Here is an 18,930-nt window from a genome sequence, read left to right as displayed (position 1 = left end):
CATGAGTTAATTAAGGAAAACCCTAAACTCCTTAGAACTAGCTTAATTGGAAACTGTCTGAGGATTAAATAGGTTAAGCTTAGAGTTAAGAATATTTATCTGTATTTCTATTTTCCTATTTCTTAATTTTTGATTCTTATTAGTTTCACCTTTGTTGTTTAATTAATTCCCAAGTAATAAAATCTGATCCTTTTGTGAACTAAAGTTTAGAGACTCCTTTCTTATTGGCCTGGGAGAAATATCTAAAAAGGGCAGTTCAGAGCAGAGGGAGAACCTAAAAGGTCCCTTGTATTTCTGGGACTCCAATATTAAGGTGAGTCACCCAAATAATGCTCCATATATAAAATTTTGGCCCTCACAGTTATCAAATCTGGCATCAGCACTTACCAGCTGTGTGATCCTGGGCAAGGCACTTCACCCTGTTTACTTCACTTTCCCCATCTGTAAAATAAGCTGGAGAAGGAAATGGCAAACAACTCCAGGATTTTTGCCAAGAAAAGCCCACATAGGGTCACACAAAGTCTTGCATGATAGAAATGACTGAACAACATCAGTGGGCCAAGAACTGTGCTAAGTGATGGAGAAACAAAAAGAAAAGGAAGTTCAAGGTCAAAAGATCTTACATTCTAAGGGAGGAGACAATAAAAATGGGAACTTTGCCATGCAAGTCAGATGGAAACGTCCCATGGTCCTTAGGGTCCGGTGACCAAACATGAGGCCTTCTTAATTTCCCCTGATTCAGTGATGCCAGGTTTGGAGATTGATCCATAGGTCAGTGCCAGGGAACTTTCTTCAGGCTTCAGCAGCACCTGCACAGAGCTGGTTGTCAGGGTGACGGGCGCCGGCGCTGTGCTGGAAGCCCTGATCTTCCCGAGACTCTCGGGTTCAGGGTCTTGGTGCTGGTGGTGCCCACCGGCATCCCGGTGACCTCCCTGCCCGCTGTGCCTTGCCTTGGCATCCTCTGCCATGCTGGCGGATGTCACTCCTTTGTAGCTGGAGAGACCTTTGGCCGAGCAGACTCGGCTGACTCCCAAGAGTCCCCCCACCCCCGGGGCAGCTCAGTCCAGTGGGCCTCGGAGGGCTCACAGCCTTGCTCCTCGCTCCCCTCGGCTGAGATCCCTGCTCGCCATTCTTCCCCCTCTCCCCGGGGCCGGCCCACGGGACTCCTGTTGTGCAGCTGAATTCCGCGTTGGCTGCCCCCTATTCACACCCACGCGTGCCTCTTCACGGCCCTTGGTGGGGCCCACATTTCTAGTTCTTCCTGCCCTTAGGGTCCCTGCGAGGCCCCACGCTGGGCAGCCGTGGCCACTCTTCCTGTGGCCACGGCCAGGACCCCTGAGCCGTCCTGGAGGGTCGCCCTCCCACCTGCCAGGTCCCAGCATCCTCGAGAGCATTTCCGCTTTCTCCCGGGGCCACCAACTACAATTCCCAGAGAGGTTGGCGCGCCTTCTGGGCGTGTTGCCATGGGAACGCGGAGGGACCCATGACGTCATCGATTTCTGCTCTTGGGGCGGGCACTTCCGGCATCGTCCTACTCTCGCTGAGGCCTCCAGGGCGGGGTCAGCACTGCACCGAAGACACCCCCCCACTCCTGAACCCCTTTCTCTCCGTCTTCCGCCCGCCCAGGCTGCCCTCCTCCTCCTCTTCATCTCCTCTTCCTCCTCTGCATCTACTGCCTTTTCATCCCTCCTGCGCCCTCCCCATGGTCTTCACCCTCTGCCATCCTCTTCTTCCTGTCTCCCCACTGCCTCCCCTTCCTGCCCTGTTTCCTTCCTCATGCCCCCTCCCCATCACTCCTCCTCTTCCTCCCTCTTTCCCCTTCCCCGCCTCCCGTCCTTCCTCTTCGTTCTCCTCCTCCTCCTCTCCTATCCCAGCTCCCCTGGATCAGAGACTGTGAGGTGTGGATTCTCCCACAGCCCCCTCTGCCAGGGCAGAGGAGTGGGTCCCCAGAGGTTACACGACATGCTCAGGGTGACAGAACCATCGTGTTTTACAGGGCAGACACGACACTGGGGCTCCCTGACTCTGAAGCCAGCCCTGGGGTGCCAGTGAATGAGTGGGAAGGGGCGCGCTAGGGCTGGGGGGCTCAGGCCGTGCTTTTCTCTCTGATGGTTCCCCCTTTCCTCCCCAGATCTGCCTTCCGAGCACTCTGCCCTTCCTCCAGAGGCAGGAATGCCCCCTGTGCTCCTGACAGCCAGGACCCCCCAGGTGAGTGGGAATTTGCTGTTCACGTTTCTATGGCATGCCCTGCCCTGCAGGGGCAGCCCCTGGCCCTATCTGAGAAGCATCAATTTGAGGGATGGTTCATCAAGTTCTTACATACTCTGTGCTGGCACTGGCCAGAGAAGAGCAGAGCTCAGCTTTGTGGACTGCAGAGGTAGCTCTTCACGTGCCACCTCCCTGCGGGGGGAACTCCTTGGGGAATGCACCTCCCCTTCCTATGTCCCAACAGTCATTCATTTGCCAAGGGGTCCAGGGCTCTGTTATCAGTGCTAAGTCTGTCACCAGAAGTGCCAAAGGGAGTCACAGCAAAAAAAAAAAAAAGGTCCAGGGTATACCACACATTTTGCTCAGAAAACCTTGTAAGCTTTATAAGAAACGCTGTCCCCATTTCTAGTGATGAAAACATTGAGGTACTGAGACACCAAGGGATTTGCCTTGGCTCACAGCAACAGGAAGCATGAGAAGCTTTGACAAGTAGATCTTTTCACCTTGGCTAGGCCAAAACACTGAAGTTCCCCCTCCCCATCCATCTATCCATCCCATCCATCCATGCATCCATTTATTTTAAGCATTTTTATTTAAAATTTTGAGTTGCAAATTCTATCCTTCTCTGGCTCCTCTTCTCCCCCTGAGACAGTAAGCAATCAGATATCTGTTATACATGTGCAATCATGTAAAACATTTCCATATTAGTCATTTTGTACAAGAAGACGAATAAAGAAATGAAAGAAGTGAAAAATAGCATGCTTCAGTCTGTATTCAATCCACATCACTTCTTTCTCTGAAGACAGATAATATGTTTCATCATTAGTCTTTGGGATTGTCTGGGATCATTATATTGCTGAGAATAGTTAAGTCATTCACAGTTCTTCATCAAACAGTATTCTGTCACTGTGTACAATGTTCTCCTGGTTCTGTTCACTTCATCAGTTCATGTTTGATCTCTAACTCTAGCTAGGAGGGGACCATCCCATCATCCCCTAGGCTTGCAGCCTAGGCTCATTGTTGTAACTGGGCATTACAATGGGAACAGACACAGTCAAGAGAAGTTAGAGAGTGAAGAATACAGTGAAAGTGAGGACCTGTCTGCACATATTTGGAGGAGGCTCAAGAGGAGGGTCAGGATGAAGCTGGACAGATGTGTTCCCTGGGGCATCCCTGCAGGGTTAGGCTTGCGCTGGATCCAGGCTGTTGGGGTCCCTCCTGTCTTTCAAATCAGTGATTCTGGGATGCTCTTGTGGTACTAGAAAATGTGTGAGTGGCACCTCATGGTGGTGGCCGAGGGCAAGCGTCACTGAGCAGATAGTTGGCCTCCGAATCTTCCCTTTGACCCTGACTGAGTGATGCTGAGTACATCGCCTGCGCCCACCCTCCCCCCCCACCCCCAGCTTTCGAAAATGTTATGTTACAGACAAGGTGCAAACTGAAAGAGTCACAGGGCAAATCATGCATGCTAGTGCACTTGACCTATAGATCAAGAGGGAGTTTGGTAGAACAGGGTAAGCACAAGCCTGGAAGCCAGAAGATGGGATTCGTTCTCAGCTCTGAGATTCCGTCTTGTGCCTGGGAGCATGGCACCCAGCCTTTCTCACCTGTGGACAGGCTCCTCAGGAGCTGAACTTGCCCAGGAGTTAGGAGTGGGCAGTTCTCAAAAGAAGAAATGCAAGGAATCAACAGATACATTGAAAGAAGCCCCTCTACCTCTACAAAAAAGAAGGAAAGACAGATGAGGGCCCGAGTGTTAGGTCTGGAAATGCCATGTGGGAAGGAGCCTGAAGAGCAGTTTAGCTGGAGCCTCAGAGAAGCAGGCTGTGCTCATGAGGAAAACAGGTTCCAAGGTGAAGGGGCCCTTGTAGCTTTGAGGGAAAACAAAGGCTTGTACTCCTTACCCTCCTCGATGCACCCAGTGAGTGATGACAATTGGACCCCAGGGCCATGAAGCACAGCGTCTCAGAGGACCCAGCTCCCTCATCTTACAGGTGAGGGCACTCAGGCCTGGGGCAGAGGCTGGCTGTGAGCTCAGGCCCTTGGGCTCTTTCTGGCACCCTGGGGTGTCTTCAGATAACTCTCTGTTTTTTCACTTGGCATGCTACCAAATATTTGACTTGGAACAATTGGTGAAGGACCCTCTGCCATTTTTGCCCGCTCTGCTCCTTCCCTGAGCTGTGTTGGGGCAGTGTTCTCTGGGAAAGTGGACGGGCATTTATGGTGTTTCAGGAATCGGTGACGTTCAGGGACGTGTCTGTGGACTTCACCTGGGAGGAATGGGGGCAGCTGGACCCTTCTCAGAAGGATCTCTACAGGGAGGTGATGCTGGAGAACTACAGGAACCTGGTCTGCCTGGGTGAGCTGCTAGTGTCTGGCCTGCCTCCCTGCCCCCAAAAGCCTCTCCACAACCCAGCATGCATTTATTAAGCACCTCATCAGTGTCAGGCACGGGAAATGCCAAGAGAGAAAGACACAGGGGCTGCTCTCAGATGTCTGACATTCTACAGAAAGTGTTTGGGAAACTGGGAGCTTAATAGTGTCATCCCTGGGGCTTGGGTTCCCCCAATCCCTGTGTCCTTCGGTCCAAGACTCTCCCCTAAAGTCCCAATGTGAAGATGAACAGGAAACAAGAAAAGTGTTCTGCCTCTTCGAGGGCATGAGGCCAACTGACTGATGCATTTTGGGACCCATTCCCCCTAATTCCTGGGAACATAATACAGAGCCTCCTTCAGGGGGCCTTGGTGGTAATTGAGACCTTTTTCTCAGAGGGGCTGGGATGGAGCTCAGGGTTTGCAGAGGGCGCTCTCTGTCCCCAGCACAATTCCTTTTCCAATGAGTAGGACTTGCCATTTCCAAGCCAGATGTGATCCATCAGTTGGAACGAGGGGAAGCACCTCGGATGTTGGAGAGAGAAGTCCCAGGTGACAGCTGTCTAGGTGAGTGAGTGACCATCAGGCAGATCAGACATGTCAAAATCCCGTCATTTGGGTCATTGATGATAACGATAGCCAATGTTTGGAGGCTTTTAAAGCAAGTTACTGGTATTACCACTTTACAGTCTTCACAACAACCCTGGGAGATACAGTTATCTTCCCATGCTGATGTGGGTTAAGTCACTTGTCCAGGGCTAGACAGCAAGTGAGTGTCTGATGCTGTATTTGAGTTTGGGTCTTCATGACTCCCAGGTCCAGCCCTCTACCCACTGTACTGTTCTGTGCAGTGTTGGACAGGGAGCTAACCTCGAAGGGCCCTGGCCTGTGGAGAAGAGCTAAGGCTGTGTAGGGTGACTTCCTTCAGGGAGCCTGGTCTTTTCCCAGGACAAATCTGGTTCTTCAGTGCCCATGTTTTACAGAGGGGGAAACCTGAGGCCCAAAGAATGTAATGACTAAGCCAAAGTCACGTGGGTGAATAGTAAGTGGCAGAGTATTCCACCGCCTTCCTCATCCTAGCCCTGCTCTCTGTCTGTCTCTTCTTCTCCCTGTCTGTCTGTCTCTCTTTTCTCCCCTGTAAATTATTACTGTCCATCCTCTGCTTCACCTGTCTGTCTTGATGATTTCTTCATTCAAACAGAATTACAACAAGCAAGCTCTTTCTTGGTTCTGTCTCAGTTTGCTTATGTGCAGTCAATTTCTGCCATTGTCATCCTACATCACTTCTAGTTCTCTTTGTGATAAGGTTTTTTAATTTTCAAAATATTTCTGTCCACATCATATTTTGAAACAAATCAATTCCAAATTAGCTTGATGTGTGGGAGGAGCATAAGGATAGCCAGCTTATGCAGAAGGGGAAGTGATGTCCAGTCTACTTTTGAAAAGAATGAAAAGCTAAACAGGGGACTAACCCCTGTTCATTGAGTCTAGAGATGGGGTTTAGAGTGAGATGGTCAGATCTGAGCTTAAGGCAAGGTAGCAGAGAGACCCCTGAATCAGCTGCTGCAGTGATCCAGGTGAAAGGCTTTGAGGGATGAGAATGGGTCAGGTGGAGATGTAGTGGAGGTAAAAATGGCAGCCACCTGTGGGGGGAGACAGAGTAAGGAGTGGAGGACAATGTCCAGGTTACTGACCTAGGAAGTGGGATCAGTGACGGTGCCTGGGACAGGAAAGGAAGGTTGGAGGGGAAAGGGAATGAGCTGTGTTTTGGACATGCCTTGGACATCTGCCTCTGGGACACACTTCTCAGCAAGAGGAGGCCTTGCAGTTTTTCCAGTCTGTCTTGTGTCCCCGAGGGTCACCTCTGATAGCAAAGAATTCTTTTTTAGAGGAGGAAGAAAGAATTCAGAAAAATTAACCAGCACATCTACAAAGCCTACCATTCTACAATCATCTCCCCGAACCTCTGCCACAAAGGAAGGTAGACTGAATTCTCATCTGTCCACTTTGAGCACAAGCTTTGGTCATTACACTGCAATTGCTCTTATTTGATTCTCTTTCTTCTTACAGAGGCTTCATTAATGTCCTTGTCATAACATCATATTCCCCCCCACTATTCTCTCCCTCATATAACAAATAATAAATATTTCTTTTTTTTTTTTTTTTTGCAGGGCAATGGGGGTTAAGTGACTTGCCCAGGGTCACACAGCTAGTAAGTGTCAAGTGTCTGAGGCCGGATTTGAACTCAGGAACTCCTGAATCCAAGGCCGGTGCTTTTTCCACCGCGCCACCTAGCTGCCCCTAAATTCCTTTTTTTTTTTTAATGGGGCAATGGGGTTAAGTGACTTGCCCAGGGTCACACAGCTAGTAAGTGTTAAGTGTCTGAGGCCGGATTTGAACTCAGGAACTCCTGAATCCAGGGCCGGTGCTTTATCCACTGCGCCACATAGCTGCCCCAATAATAAATATTTCTAGAGGCAAAAAAAAGAAATAGAGGCAAAAAACAGCAACATAACTGGTTAGTGTAACAAAAAAGTCTCTAAATATATGCAGTAAATGTTACTCAAGGTCTCTCACCCCTGAAAAGAGTTCTTTGGAGATCTGCTTTTTCTTTGTAATTTTGTAACATTCAGATTTTTAACACATATATTCTTATGGATGTCTTCCATTTTTTTACTTCTGTTAATTCTTCCCTGCTTCCTTTCCCCTCCAAAAGAACTATCTCTTTGAAGCCAAAAAAAAAAAAACCCAAAAAAGGAAAGTAGAGGGAAAAATAAAAAATCAGGCAAACTTATCAATATATTGGAAATATCTCAAGGTATGTTCAGTGCAAAGTACTTGTAGACCTCCCACTGCTTCAGAGGGCTAGGGTGGCATGATTTCTCCCATCCCTTCCTTTGAGCCATGCTTGTTCTTGATAGTTTTGAAACCTTGTCACAATCTTTTTTCATGATTGTTCTTTTTATTTATATTGTTGTGGTTATTGTGTATATTCAGCTCATATAAAACTTTTCACACTCCCATGTATTCATCACATTTATCATTTCTTACAGTATAGTAACATTCCACTATATTCATGTACCACAATTCATTTAGCTGTTCCCCAACCAATGGGAATCTACATTGTTTCTAATTCATTGCTATCCCCAAAAGTGCAACTGTAATTCCTTTGTTGTATAAAGGGATTTTATTCTTATTGGTGGCTTCCTCTGAACATAAGCTTAGTAGTGGAATCTCTGGGTTCAAGGGCACGGACACTTTAGTGACTTCATTTGCATAAATTCAAATTGCTTTCCAAAATGGTTGTACCATTTCATAGCTCCACCAACAATAATGGATGTGCCTGTTTTCCCTCAAACCCTGTGTCAATATTTACAATTCCCACATGCTTTAATTTTTTCCAATTTATAGTGTATGAGGTAAGACCTTAGAGTTATTTTGATTTGCATATTTTATTATTAGTGATTCAGAGTGTCTATTTTATTTATTTTTTTTTGGTGAGGCAATTGGGGTGAAGTGACTTGCCCAGGGTCACACAGCTAGTAAGAGTCAAGTGTCTGAGGCTGGATTTGAACTCAGGTCCTCCTGAATCCAGGGCCGGTGCTTTATCCACTGCACCACCTAGCTGCCCCTGGAGTGTCTATTCATATGGTTGTTAATAGCATGCAATTCTTCCTTGTGGAACTGCTTCTTTATATCCTTTGACCACTTATCTAGTGGAGAATAGCTTTTAGTTCTAGATATGTAAATATATACATGTGTCATCATATATATACACATATAGATGAATAAATATGTATGTATATATACATATATGAATAAAAGTAATTCCCCACTAATTGTTTATATATCTTTTTGCCTTATCAGTGAAATTTGATACAAATATTTTCCAGTAGAACATTTGCCTTCTTAGCATAAGTGCATTAATTATGTTTGTGGGGCAGCTATGTGGAGCAGTGGATAGAGCACTGGCCCTGGAGTCAGGAGGACCTGAGTTCAAAGCCAGCTTCAGACACTTAACATTTACTAGCTATGTGACCTTGGGCAAGTCACTTCACCTCCAATTGCCTCACCAAAAAAAAAAAAATTATGTTTGTGCTGACTTTCACTTTCATGTAATCAGAATTATGTATTTAATCTTTTACAGTTGTAACATCCATCCTACTTGTGGCTGAATTCTTCCATATTTATCATCTTCCCCATTAGAATATAAGGTCTTTGAGATCAGAGACTGTCTTCCTTTTCTATTTGTATCTCCAGTGTTTATCATGGTTCTTTGTATATAGTAAGCACTTAATAAACACTTAGTTGATTCATTCATTTACTCACTTACTCAGTTGTTTCTATCCCTTATTTGGTTAAGAATGTATTTCTTACAGCTTTGAAACATAAGTGAAAATTAAATGATGTAATTTTTAATAGTATGCTATTTAATATTAAGATACACATTTAAACTATATTGAGGAAAACAGTGCAAGGTATTGGTCTAAGCCTACTTTCTGCCAGACTGCTTTTCAATTTTCCCAGCAGTTCATATCAAATCAGTTCTTTTCTAAGTTTATGTTTTAAGGTTTATCAAACACTGGTTTGTTGACTTCCTTTGTTTCTGATTCTCCCTGTTTCATTAATCTACCTGTTTTTTTGTTTTATTTTGTTTTTGTCGGGCAATGAGGGTTAAGTGATTTCCCCAAGGTCACACAACTAGTAACTGTCAAGTGTTTGATCTGGATTTGAATTAGGTCCTCCTGAATCTAGGGCTGGTACTTTATCCAATGTGCCACCTAGCTGTTCCAATCTACCTATTTTTTCACCAGTACCAGGTGGTTTTGATTACTAATGCTTTATAATATTGTTTGAGTTCTAGAAGTGCTATTCTTCCTTTCTATCTACCTATTTTCATCATTTCCCTTGATATTCTAGATATTTTATTTTTCCCATTGAATTTTGTTATTATTTTATGAAACTGTATAAAATATGCCTTTAATAATTTGATTAGTATAACATTTAAACTATAGATGAACTTTGGTAGTGTTGTCATTTTTATTATATTGGCCTGGCCCAGTTATGTGCACTTAATGTTCCTTTAGCTATTACAGTTGTCATTTAATTCTTTAAGGACCACTTTTTAATGGAATGTATTCAAGTATTTTTGGTGCTTTGCTACATCAGTCCCCAAATGTTTGATGTGTTTTGTAATTATTTGGAATGGTATTTCTCTTTTTTAATGGCCACTTGGATTTTGTCATTGTATAGTAATGCTTTTGTTTTTTATGGGTTTATTTTGTAGTATAAAATGTTGCTAAAGCCATTAAGTATCTCAGCATTTTTCTCAGTTTCCTAGGATTTTCTATGTAGACCATCAGGAAATAGTTTTATCTCCTCTTTTTCTATATTTACAACTTTAGGTTCTTTATCATGCTATTGATAATATTTCTAGAACTATATAAAATAATAGATGAGAGAGTGGGTATCCTTGCTTTACTCCTATGTTTATTGAGAAAACTTCTAGTGTATGAGCAGTTAGGTGATGTGTAGTGGATAAAGTGTGTGGCCTGGAGTCAGGAAGTTTGCTCTTCCTGAATTCAAATGTAGCCTCAGATACTTACTACCTGTGTGACCTTGGGCAAGTCACTTCACCCTGTTTGCCTACATTTCCTTATGAGTAAAATGAGCTGGGGGAGAAAATGCCAAATCACTCTAGTACTTTTGCCAGGAAAATCCTAAGTGGGGTCACAACTGGACAACAACAGCAACTTCTAGTGCATCCCATTGTATATCATGCTTGCTTTTCATTTTAGATAAATATTTTTTGTGACTTTTTAAAAAAGTGTCATAATACTCTTTAAGGTCATTCAATACCTATATTTTCTCATAAGAATTTTACTTTGTCACATCTTTCCCCACATCTGTTGAAATTATGTTATTTTAGATGTTTTTATTTCTAATGTAATTATGTTGATTGTTTTCCTAATGTTGAATCAGCCTTGTAGTATTGTTATACATTCAAATTGGTCATAATGGACAGATTCTTAGGTGAATTACTATAGTATGACAGGATTTTATTTAAAGTTGTTGGATTGCTATTAATTTTATTTTTATTCTTTCCTGGTTCAGTTTTATGTATGTGTTATATAATATATATTTTGTCTTACAAAAAGAACCTAGTAGGTGCTTCCTTTCTCAAGGTTTTTGACAATAATTTGTATTGATATTAATTGCTCTTTGAAAGTCTGATAGAATTCCCCTGAAAATCCTCCAATACCAGAAGTTATAGATGTCTTTTGCTAGGAATTTTTTTGAGAAAGGAGGAGGTGTATAGGACAAGATCCTGAGGAAGATAGGGGACTGTAATTTTTTTTGAAAGATAGCAGTTATCTAGCCATATTGCTAGACAGGAGGGTAGGGACTACTGGAGGAATAGATAAAGATAGACTGAATAATAAAGAGAGGGAAGTTGGGGAAAGTTGTCTCCTCATATACATTTTTTTGAAGACAAGTTTCTTTGAAATTTGGCAACATTCATTGGGGGACATGTATTTGTGGTGGTTTTCATTTACATTGGTTTAGTTATTGTGGATATGGTCTTATTGGTTTTATTTACTTCACTTTGTATCAGTTCATGTATGTGTTTCTGTGCTTCTCTGTATTTGTCATATCTGTCATTTCTTACAGCACAGTAATTTCTCATTATATTTATGTACTAGAATTTTGTCTAGCCATTTCCTCCTCCTCCTCTTCCTCTTCTTCCTCCCCCTCTTTCTCTTCTTCTGCTCTCTCTTCCCCCTTGTCCCCCTCCTCCTCTTCCCTTCCTCTGAGCACATGGTTGGCAAAACTCTGAGTCAAAGGGTATACTTATTTTAGCCACTTTATTGGTAGAGTTTAAAACTGATTTTTAGAATTCACTCCCTCTTTTTGTAAATGAGAAAACTGGGACATGAAGAAGTTGAATGAGTGTTCCAGGCTCACGTAGCTAGTAAGCACCTAACCCAGGAGTCTTTGTCACTCCTTCTTGAGGCCTCTTTCTAGTTGGCCATCTAACTGCTTCTTTTGTCATTTAGAAAATTTAATAACTTCCCTACATCACAAGATTGTTGTGAAGATCAACTTGAAAGGTTTTCTTAAAGTAGAAATGGCTATATAACCATAAGGTGATAGTAGTATTTGTTTTGCCCTTTACTTTTTGACAACATTTCTTTTTGGTGGAGACAAAATACAGGCCTAAGTAAATAGTAGATGGGTACAGGGAATATTTACATTTTTTATTTCTTCCAGATTCAGAGGCTAGGCCTGAAGTCAAAATGTCAATTCCAAATCAGGGAATTTCTATGGAATCTTCATCCCATAAAAAATCAGGAAGGAGTGATTTCTGTATCTCTCATTGGAGAAAAGCCTGGGAATGTGAACCTAGCTTAGAGATACAGAAGAATAATAAAGAGGCACATTCTGGTAATGGCAGAATTGCCAAAAGACACACTCACAATAAATTGAGAGGCCTTGAAGGCATTCAGGATGGAAGACAACTCCATATGGATCCAGTCCTTTTTTCACAACAGAATGTGTCTCTAGGAGAGAATCTGTGTGCATGTGATGCACAGACACAGTACTCCAGTCCATGGCCAGATCTAAATAAATGTAATAGAATCTGTTCAAAGAAAATATTTCCTAAGTGTAATGCAAGTGAGAATTCTTTGAGCTCCACTTTAGACTACATTGACTATGACCAACTGTGCCCTGGAGAGAATCTATGTGAATACAAAGAAAGTGGGAAATACCTCATCTACAAACCCAACTCACCCAGTAATTCCCAGCAAATAATAAATACTGGAAAAAAATCGTATAAATGCAGTGAGCATGAGGATGCCAATCTGCACCTTATTGAATATGAAGGAACTTATGGTGAAGAGAGATTTCGTGAACACAGTAAATGTGGAAAGCCTCCTAAAGAGAATTCATCTGTTACTTCCTATGAGCAGATTCATACTGAGGAGAAAACTTTTGAATGTAATGAATGTGGGAAGGTCTTCTATCAGAGTGCACATCTTATTTGTCACCAGACAGTTCATACTAGAGGGAAACCTTATAAATGTCATGACTGTGGAAAGACCTTCTGTCAGATCACAGAACTAAGTTACCACCAGAGAATTCATACTAGAGGGAAACCTTATGAGAATCATGAATTTGAGAAGGCCACATACCTGAGTTCACAATTTTCACAACCTCAGAGTTTGTGTTCTGGGGAGAAACCTTATGAATGTAATGTATGTGGGAAGACCTTTCTTATGATTGGGAAGCTTACCAGACACCAGAAAATTCACAGTGGAGAGAAACCCTTTAAATGCAATGAATGTGGGAAGGCCTTTCGCTATAGGGCAGAAGTTACTCGGCATCAGACTATTCATACTGGTGAGAAACCTTATGAATGTAATGTATGTGGGAAGACCTTTCGCCAGAGTGTACACCTTATTGGACATCAGATGATCCATACTGGAGAGAAACCTTACGAATGCAATGTATGTGGGAAGGCCTTTCGCCAGAGTGTACACCTTATTGGACATCAGATGATCCATACTGGAGAGAAACCTTACGAATGCAATGAATGTGGGAAGGGCTTCCGCCTGAGTGTACACCTTATTGGACATCAGATGATTCACACTGGTGAGAAACCATATGAATGTAATGTATGTGGGAAGGCCTTTCGTCAGAGTGTTCACCTTATTGGACATCAGATGATTCACACTGGAGAGAAGCCTTTTGAATGTAATGAATGTGGAAAGACCTTCCGTCTAAGGGCAGAAGTCACTCGACATCAGACAATTCACACTGGAGAGAAGCCTTATGAATGTAATGAATGTGGAAAGACCTTCCGTCTGAGAGCAGACCTTACTCGACATCAAACAGTTCACACTGGAGAGAAACCTTATGAATGCAATGAATGTGGGAAGGCCTTCCTTCTGAGCTCCCAGTTTACTCAGCATCAGAGGATTCATACTGGAGAGAAACCTTATGAATGTAATGATTGTGGGAAGGCCTTCCGTCTGAGAGCAGAACTTACTCGACATCAAACAGTTCACACTGGAGAGAAACCTTATGAATGCAATGAATGTGGGAAGGCCTTTCTTCTGAGCTCCCAGTTTACTCAGCATCAGAGGATTCATACTGGAGAGAAACCTTATGAATGTAATGATTGTGGGAAGGCCTTCCGTCTGAGCGCTCAGCTTGCTCGGCATCAAAGAATCCATACGGGAGAAAAACCTTATAAATGTAATGAATGTGGGAAGGCCTTCCATGTGAGTGGAAAGCTTACCCAACATCAGAGGATTCATACAGGAGAGAAACCTTATGAATGTCATCAATGTGGAAAGGTCTTCCGCCTTAGTGCACATCTTATTCGTCATCAGATAATTCATACTGGAGAGAAACCTTATGAATGTAAAGACTGTGGGAAGGCCTTTTACCATAGTACTGAGCTTACTCTACATCAGAGAATTCATACTGGAGAAAAACCATATAAGTGTGATGAATGTGGGAAGACCTTTCGCCAAAGTGTACACCTTGCTGGACATCAGATGATCCATACTGGTGAGAAACCTTATGAGTGTAATGAATGTGGGAAGGCCTTCCGCTTAAGGGCAGAAGTTACTAGACATCAGACAGTTCATACTGGAGAGAAACCTTTTGAATGTCGTGAATGTGGGAAGGCCTTCCGTCTGAGGGCAGGACTTACTCGACATCAGATGATTCATACTGGAGAGAAACCTTATAAATGTAATGAGTGTGGAAAGTCCTTTCGCATGAGCTCCCAGTTTACTCAACATCAGAGGATTCATAGCAGAAGTCAACCCTATTAATATTCTAACTGTGAGAAGTCCTTCAGTCAGAGACCAGACCTTAGACAACACAAGAGAATGCATAACAGTAATTTTTTTACATTATTAGCAAACTCATATGGGAGAGATAAACATTATTAATATAATCAATATAGAGAGCCCCTTAGAGAACCTAAGTTGTTACATCCTGGAGAATTCATAACAGATAGAAATGTGATTGTGAGAAGGCATTTTGCTCTGGCCTAAAACTGAATTAACAGAGAATTCATATTGAGAATATGATTATAATGGATATAGCAAGGTCCTCAACTACAGGTCATCCTTTGTTTCCCATCACAGAATAATGCAGAAAAGTCCCCAAAATGTAATAATATTGGGAAGAATTTTTGTGAAAAGCAATCTGAAATCTATCAGAGAATCCAAACTAAAAAAGAAACTGTTAAATAAGGTGCTAAATCCCTTAGTAAAATATAAATTACAGAAGTGTTTTCATTATTTCAGTTTCCTTAACATACCAACCCTTAAAAAAAAGAAAAGGTGGTATCAAGATAGTGGAGGAAAGGCAGTTACTTCCCTGACCTCTCCCCAAAACCCCTCCAAATACCTTCAAATAATTCCGTAGGAGAATTTTTGGAGCAGCAGAACACAAAAAAGGACAGGCTGAAATAATGGGTGTGATTGGAGGAAAGGGCTCAACCCTCATGAGTGCCTTAGGAGCTGGATAGGGCAGTGCTCTTGGGACTAGGAAGAGTCTTCCAGCGTGGGCTGATGGGAAGCTGGAAGTCTTGGAACTGTGATCACTCTGCCTTCCAGAAGCCAGCTCTGTGCTTGTAGATCTCAGGTAGGTCTGAGGCAGGGCCCCCACACAGATCTTTTCTTTTGCTGGATGTCCTTGCCATTGGGTCTTGTTATTCCTCTAGGTCTGCCAGAAGCACGCCTCCCTTCTAGGCCTGGCTACTGGACCAGCTCCCCTATATCTTTTTCAGGCTCCCAATCATTTCCTAAATTTCCTGGCTGACCCTCCTGAGATTTACCATTGGGTCATACTTTCCCAAACTTCAGACTTTGCCCATAGGGATCCCGCTATCGGGCTTCAAGCCTTCCCAGCAGGATTCAGGTGTCCTTTTTCCCCTGCCCCCATCTCCTGGTTACAGATTCAGTTGTTCTGCCTTCAGACCTGGCCCCCTGTAAGGATCTACAAGTCCCACCTTCCTGTCCCCAAACCCCTCCTTGGATGCAGGAACCAAGGCTCTTTCTTGACTCCCTTTATCTGAATTCGTGGCTCTTTGGCTGGTTCCCTCTCAGATCCCAGGCCTTTGGCTCCCTTGAGAGACTCCAAGCCTGAGGACTACCAGAGGCTCCCAGGAGCCCTCATTGGCTCCTATTTACAGCTCAAGTCAGAGTCATCTTGTTTTCCAGGTTCAGCTGTCCACCTGGAACAATTCTGTCCCTCCAGTGTCCCTGACCTTCCTGAGCTATACCCCCCAGACCTTACCTCTGCTCCACTGCATCAGCCCTCCTGTTTGCCTGCCCCAACTTCTGAGTTCTCAGATGCCCTACAAGGGGGCCAAATCCCAGAGTGGCTTTTGTCTCCCAGTCTCAGAGTTCCTTTGGTCAATCCCTGGCAGATCCATTCCAGAGCCCTCCCTTTCAAGTTTCCCTATCTTCCCTTCCTCCTAGATCAGACAGTCTATTGTCTAGATGATGCTTGTGTGTTATTTGGGGAGAGGGGATGCTGGGAGGGGCAGAATACCAATTAGATGGAGAGTTGTGTCTCAGGGGTCATTGAGGCTCTGACTGGTCTCATCCTATCTAGGAGTGAACGTATTCTGCTTCTTCGGTCTCTGTAGAAGGATTGGGGGCAGGGGGGGGGTGGAAAGCAGAAGGGGAGTAAGAGAAGGAAGGGTGTAGTCTTTTCAGACCACCTTCATTTGCAAGCCTGACCCTCCCTGATCCTGCCTTCTCTCTGTAGGCTAGAGTATCTCCCCTATAGGCTGGGTCTGGGTCTCAGCAATTCTTATGAGACCTCACCCTCTGTAAATCCCCAAAGGCCAGCCTCCTGAAAGGAGAGAAAAGACCTCTCCCTCTCTCTGATCCTTCTCCCTCCCCAGCTAAGTCTGTAGAGGACCTAGGACTGCCCCAAACAGGTATTGGTTCAAGTCTAGACACCAATATGGGAGGTAAATTAGAAGTTTTATTATAAGACACAACAAATAGTCATCTCCCAGCGTATGAACCCAGGGGCAATAAGCATGGGATTGAGATTATGGGGTTGGGGAGATGGGCTTTCCTGGGTGAAATAGTGGTGGGTCTCTGCTGGAACAGAAGCGGGGGCACTGTGATGTTGCTCAGGAAGCAGACTTGAGTGGCAGCAGCCAAGTGGGGGAGTGGCACAAGCACACCAAGTTTGTGGACCACAGAGAATCAGATTTCAGTCAGATTTCTGCTTCCGGGTTAAAGAGCAAGAAGGCCTGTGGTTACAGGTGAGGCAGGCTGAGAATGAGCCTCTCTTTAAATCGTTCCACCTGGGACCCCCTGAACCTTGGGATGGTGCGTCTGGGAAGCAGTGCTCCACATTTAGAAGGAGTTAAAAGCCAAGAAATAGGTGAACTAGATGAACAGGCAGAAAAAGAAGCAGACTGAAAGTTTCTTTGGTGACAAGGTAGATCAAAATACACCCTCAGAAGAAGATAACAAAGTGAAAGCTGCTACATCCAAATCTTCCATGAAAAATATGAATTGGTCTCAGGCCATGGAAGCACTCAAAAAGGACTTTGAAGATAAAGTAAGAGAGGTACAGGAAAAAATGGAAAGAGAAATGAGAGTGATACAGGAGGGTCATGAAAAAAAAAAGTCAACAGCTTGAGAACTAAATTGGCCAAATGGAAAAGGAGGTGCATAAACTCTCCAATGAAAATCATTGCATAAGAATTAGGATAGAGCAAATAGAAGCCAATGACTTTATAAGAAGTCAAGACACAATAAAGCAAATCCACATGAATAAAAAAAAATGGAGGGTAATATTAAATATCTCCTTGGAAAAACAGCTAACCTGGAAAATAAATCCTGGAGAGAGAATTTGAAAATCATTGGATTACCTGAAAACCATGATCAAAAAAAGAATTTAGACATCATCTTCCAAGAAATTGACAAGGAAAATTGCCCTGATATTTTAGAAGCAGAAGGTAAAATAGAAATTAAAAGAATCCACTGATCACCTCCAGAAAGAGATCCCAAAAGGAAAACTTCCAGGAAAATATAGCCAAATTCTAGAGCTAGGTCAAGGAGAAAATATTGCACATAGCTAGAAAAAAGAATTCAAGTACTGTGGAGCTATTCAGGATAACACAAGATCTAGAAGCTTCTACATGAAAGATCTGAGGGCATGGAATATGATATTCTGGAGGGCAAAGGAAGGAACTGGGATTACAACCAAGAATCACCTACCCAGAAAAATTGAGTATAATCTTTCAGAGGGGAAAATCGGACTTCTATGAAAAAGAGGACTTTCAGGCATTTGTGATGAAAAGACCTGAACTGAATAGAAAATTTGACTTTCAAATACAAGAGCCTAGAGAAGCATAAAAAGGTAAACAGGAAAAAGAAATAATGAGGGATATTAAAAGGCTAAACTGTTCACATTCCTACATGGGAAGATGATACTTCTAACTCATAAGAACTTTTTTAGTATTAGGGCAGCTGAAAGGAATATACTTAGAGGGCACAGTTGTAAATTGAATATGAAGGGATGGTATCTATAAAGCTTTAATTTTTTGTTTATACTTTGTATGTGTGTGTGTGGGGGGGCAGGCAGGGTGGTTTGGCTTATGTTTGGGGTTGGATTTGGGCTCGGGGCCTCCTGTGTCCAGAGCTGGTGCTTTGTCCACTGTGTTACCTAGCTGCCCCATGATGACATCTTTAAAATAAAGTTATGGGTAAAAGGAGTACACTGGAAGAAAGGGAAAGGGAGAGGTGGAATGGGGTAAAGTAGCTCACATAAAAGAAACAACAAAAAGCTTATGGAGTGTGGGGGGGGAGATGGGGAAGTAGTGGGGGACTGAGTGAGCCTTACTCTTATCAGAATTGACTCAAAGGGAATGACACACACTCAAGTGGGTATAATAATATATCTTGCCCTGTGGGAAATTGGGAGATGAAGGGGATAAGGGGGGAGAGGCAAAGAAAGGGAGGGCATATTGGGGGAGGGGGCAGTAAAAACAAAAACCCTTTTGAGGAGGGATGGGGTGAAAGAAGATAGAAAATAGAGTAAATATCAAGGAGAGGGAATAGGATGGAGGTTAATACAATTAGCAATAGTAATTGTGAAAGAAATGATGAGCAGGATGCTATCAGATGGATGTATGAAAAATGCGATCCATCTACAGAGAGAGAACCGATAGTATCTGAATACAAATTGAAGTATAATTTTTTTTATTAGTTCCTCTTTCTAAAGTTATTTTGTCTGTTTTTTTTCACAGCCTGACTAATGTGGAGATGTTTTGCATGATTTCACCTATATAACT

The 18,930-nt window shown here is 43.3% G+C and overlaps 1 protein-coding gene across 1 annotated transcript; it reads left to right on the top strand.

The window, feature by feature from the left end:
* The first annotated feature begins 1,483 nt into the window (after positions 1-1,483).
* LOC122746253 (zinc finger protein 665-like) lies at positions 1,484-17,164 on the top strand. The gene is made up of 5 exons (XM_043991723.1): positions 1,484-1,559; positions 2,132-2,208; positions 4,441-4,567; positions 5,052-5,147; positions 11,853-17,164. Exons 1-5 carry the CDS (start codon positions 1,484-1,486, stop codon positions 14,426-14,428), a joined length of 2,952 nt encoding a protein of 983 aa, XP_043847658.1. The 3' UTR covers positions 14,429-17,164.
* The last annotated feature ends 1,766 nt before the right edge of the window (positions 17,165-18,930 follow it).

Source organism: Dromiciops gliroides, chromosome 3 (genome assembly GCF_019393635.1).
Source record: "Dromiciops gliroides isolate mDroGli1 chromosome 3, mDroGli1.pri, whole genome shotgun sequence".
Lineage (NCBI taxonomy): Eukaryota > Metazoa > Chordata > Mammalia > Microbiotheria > Microbiotheriidae > Dromiciops > Dromiciops gliroides.
This window is presented reverse-complemented; position numbering and strand designations above follow the sequence as displayed.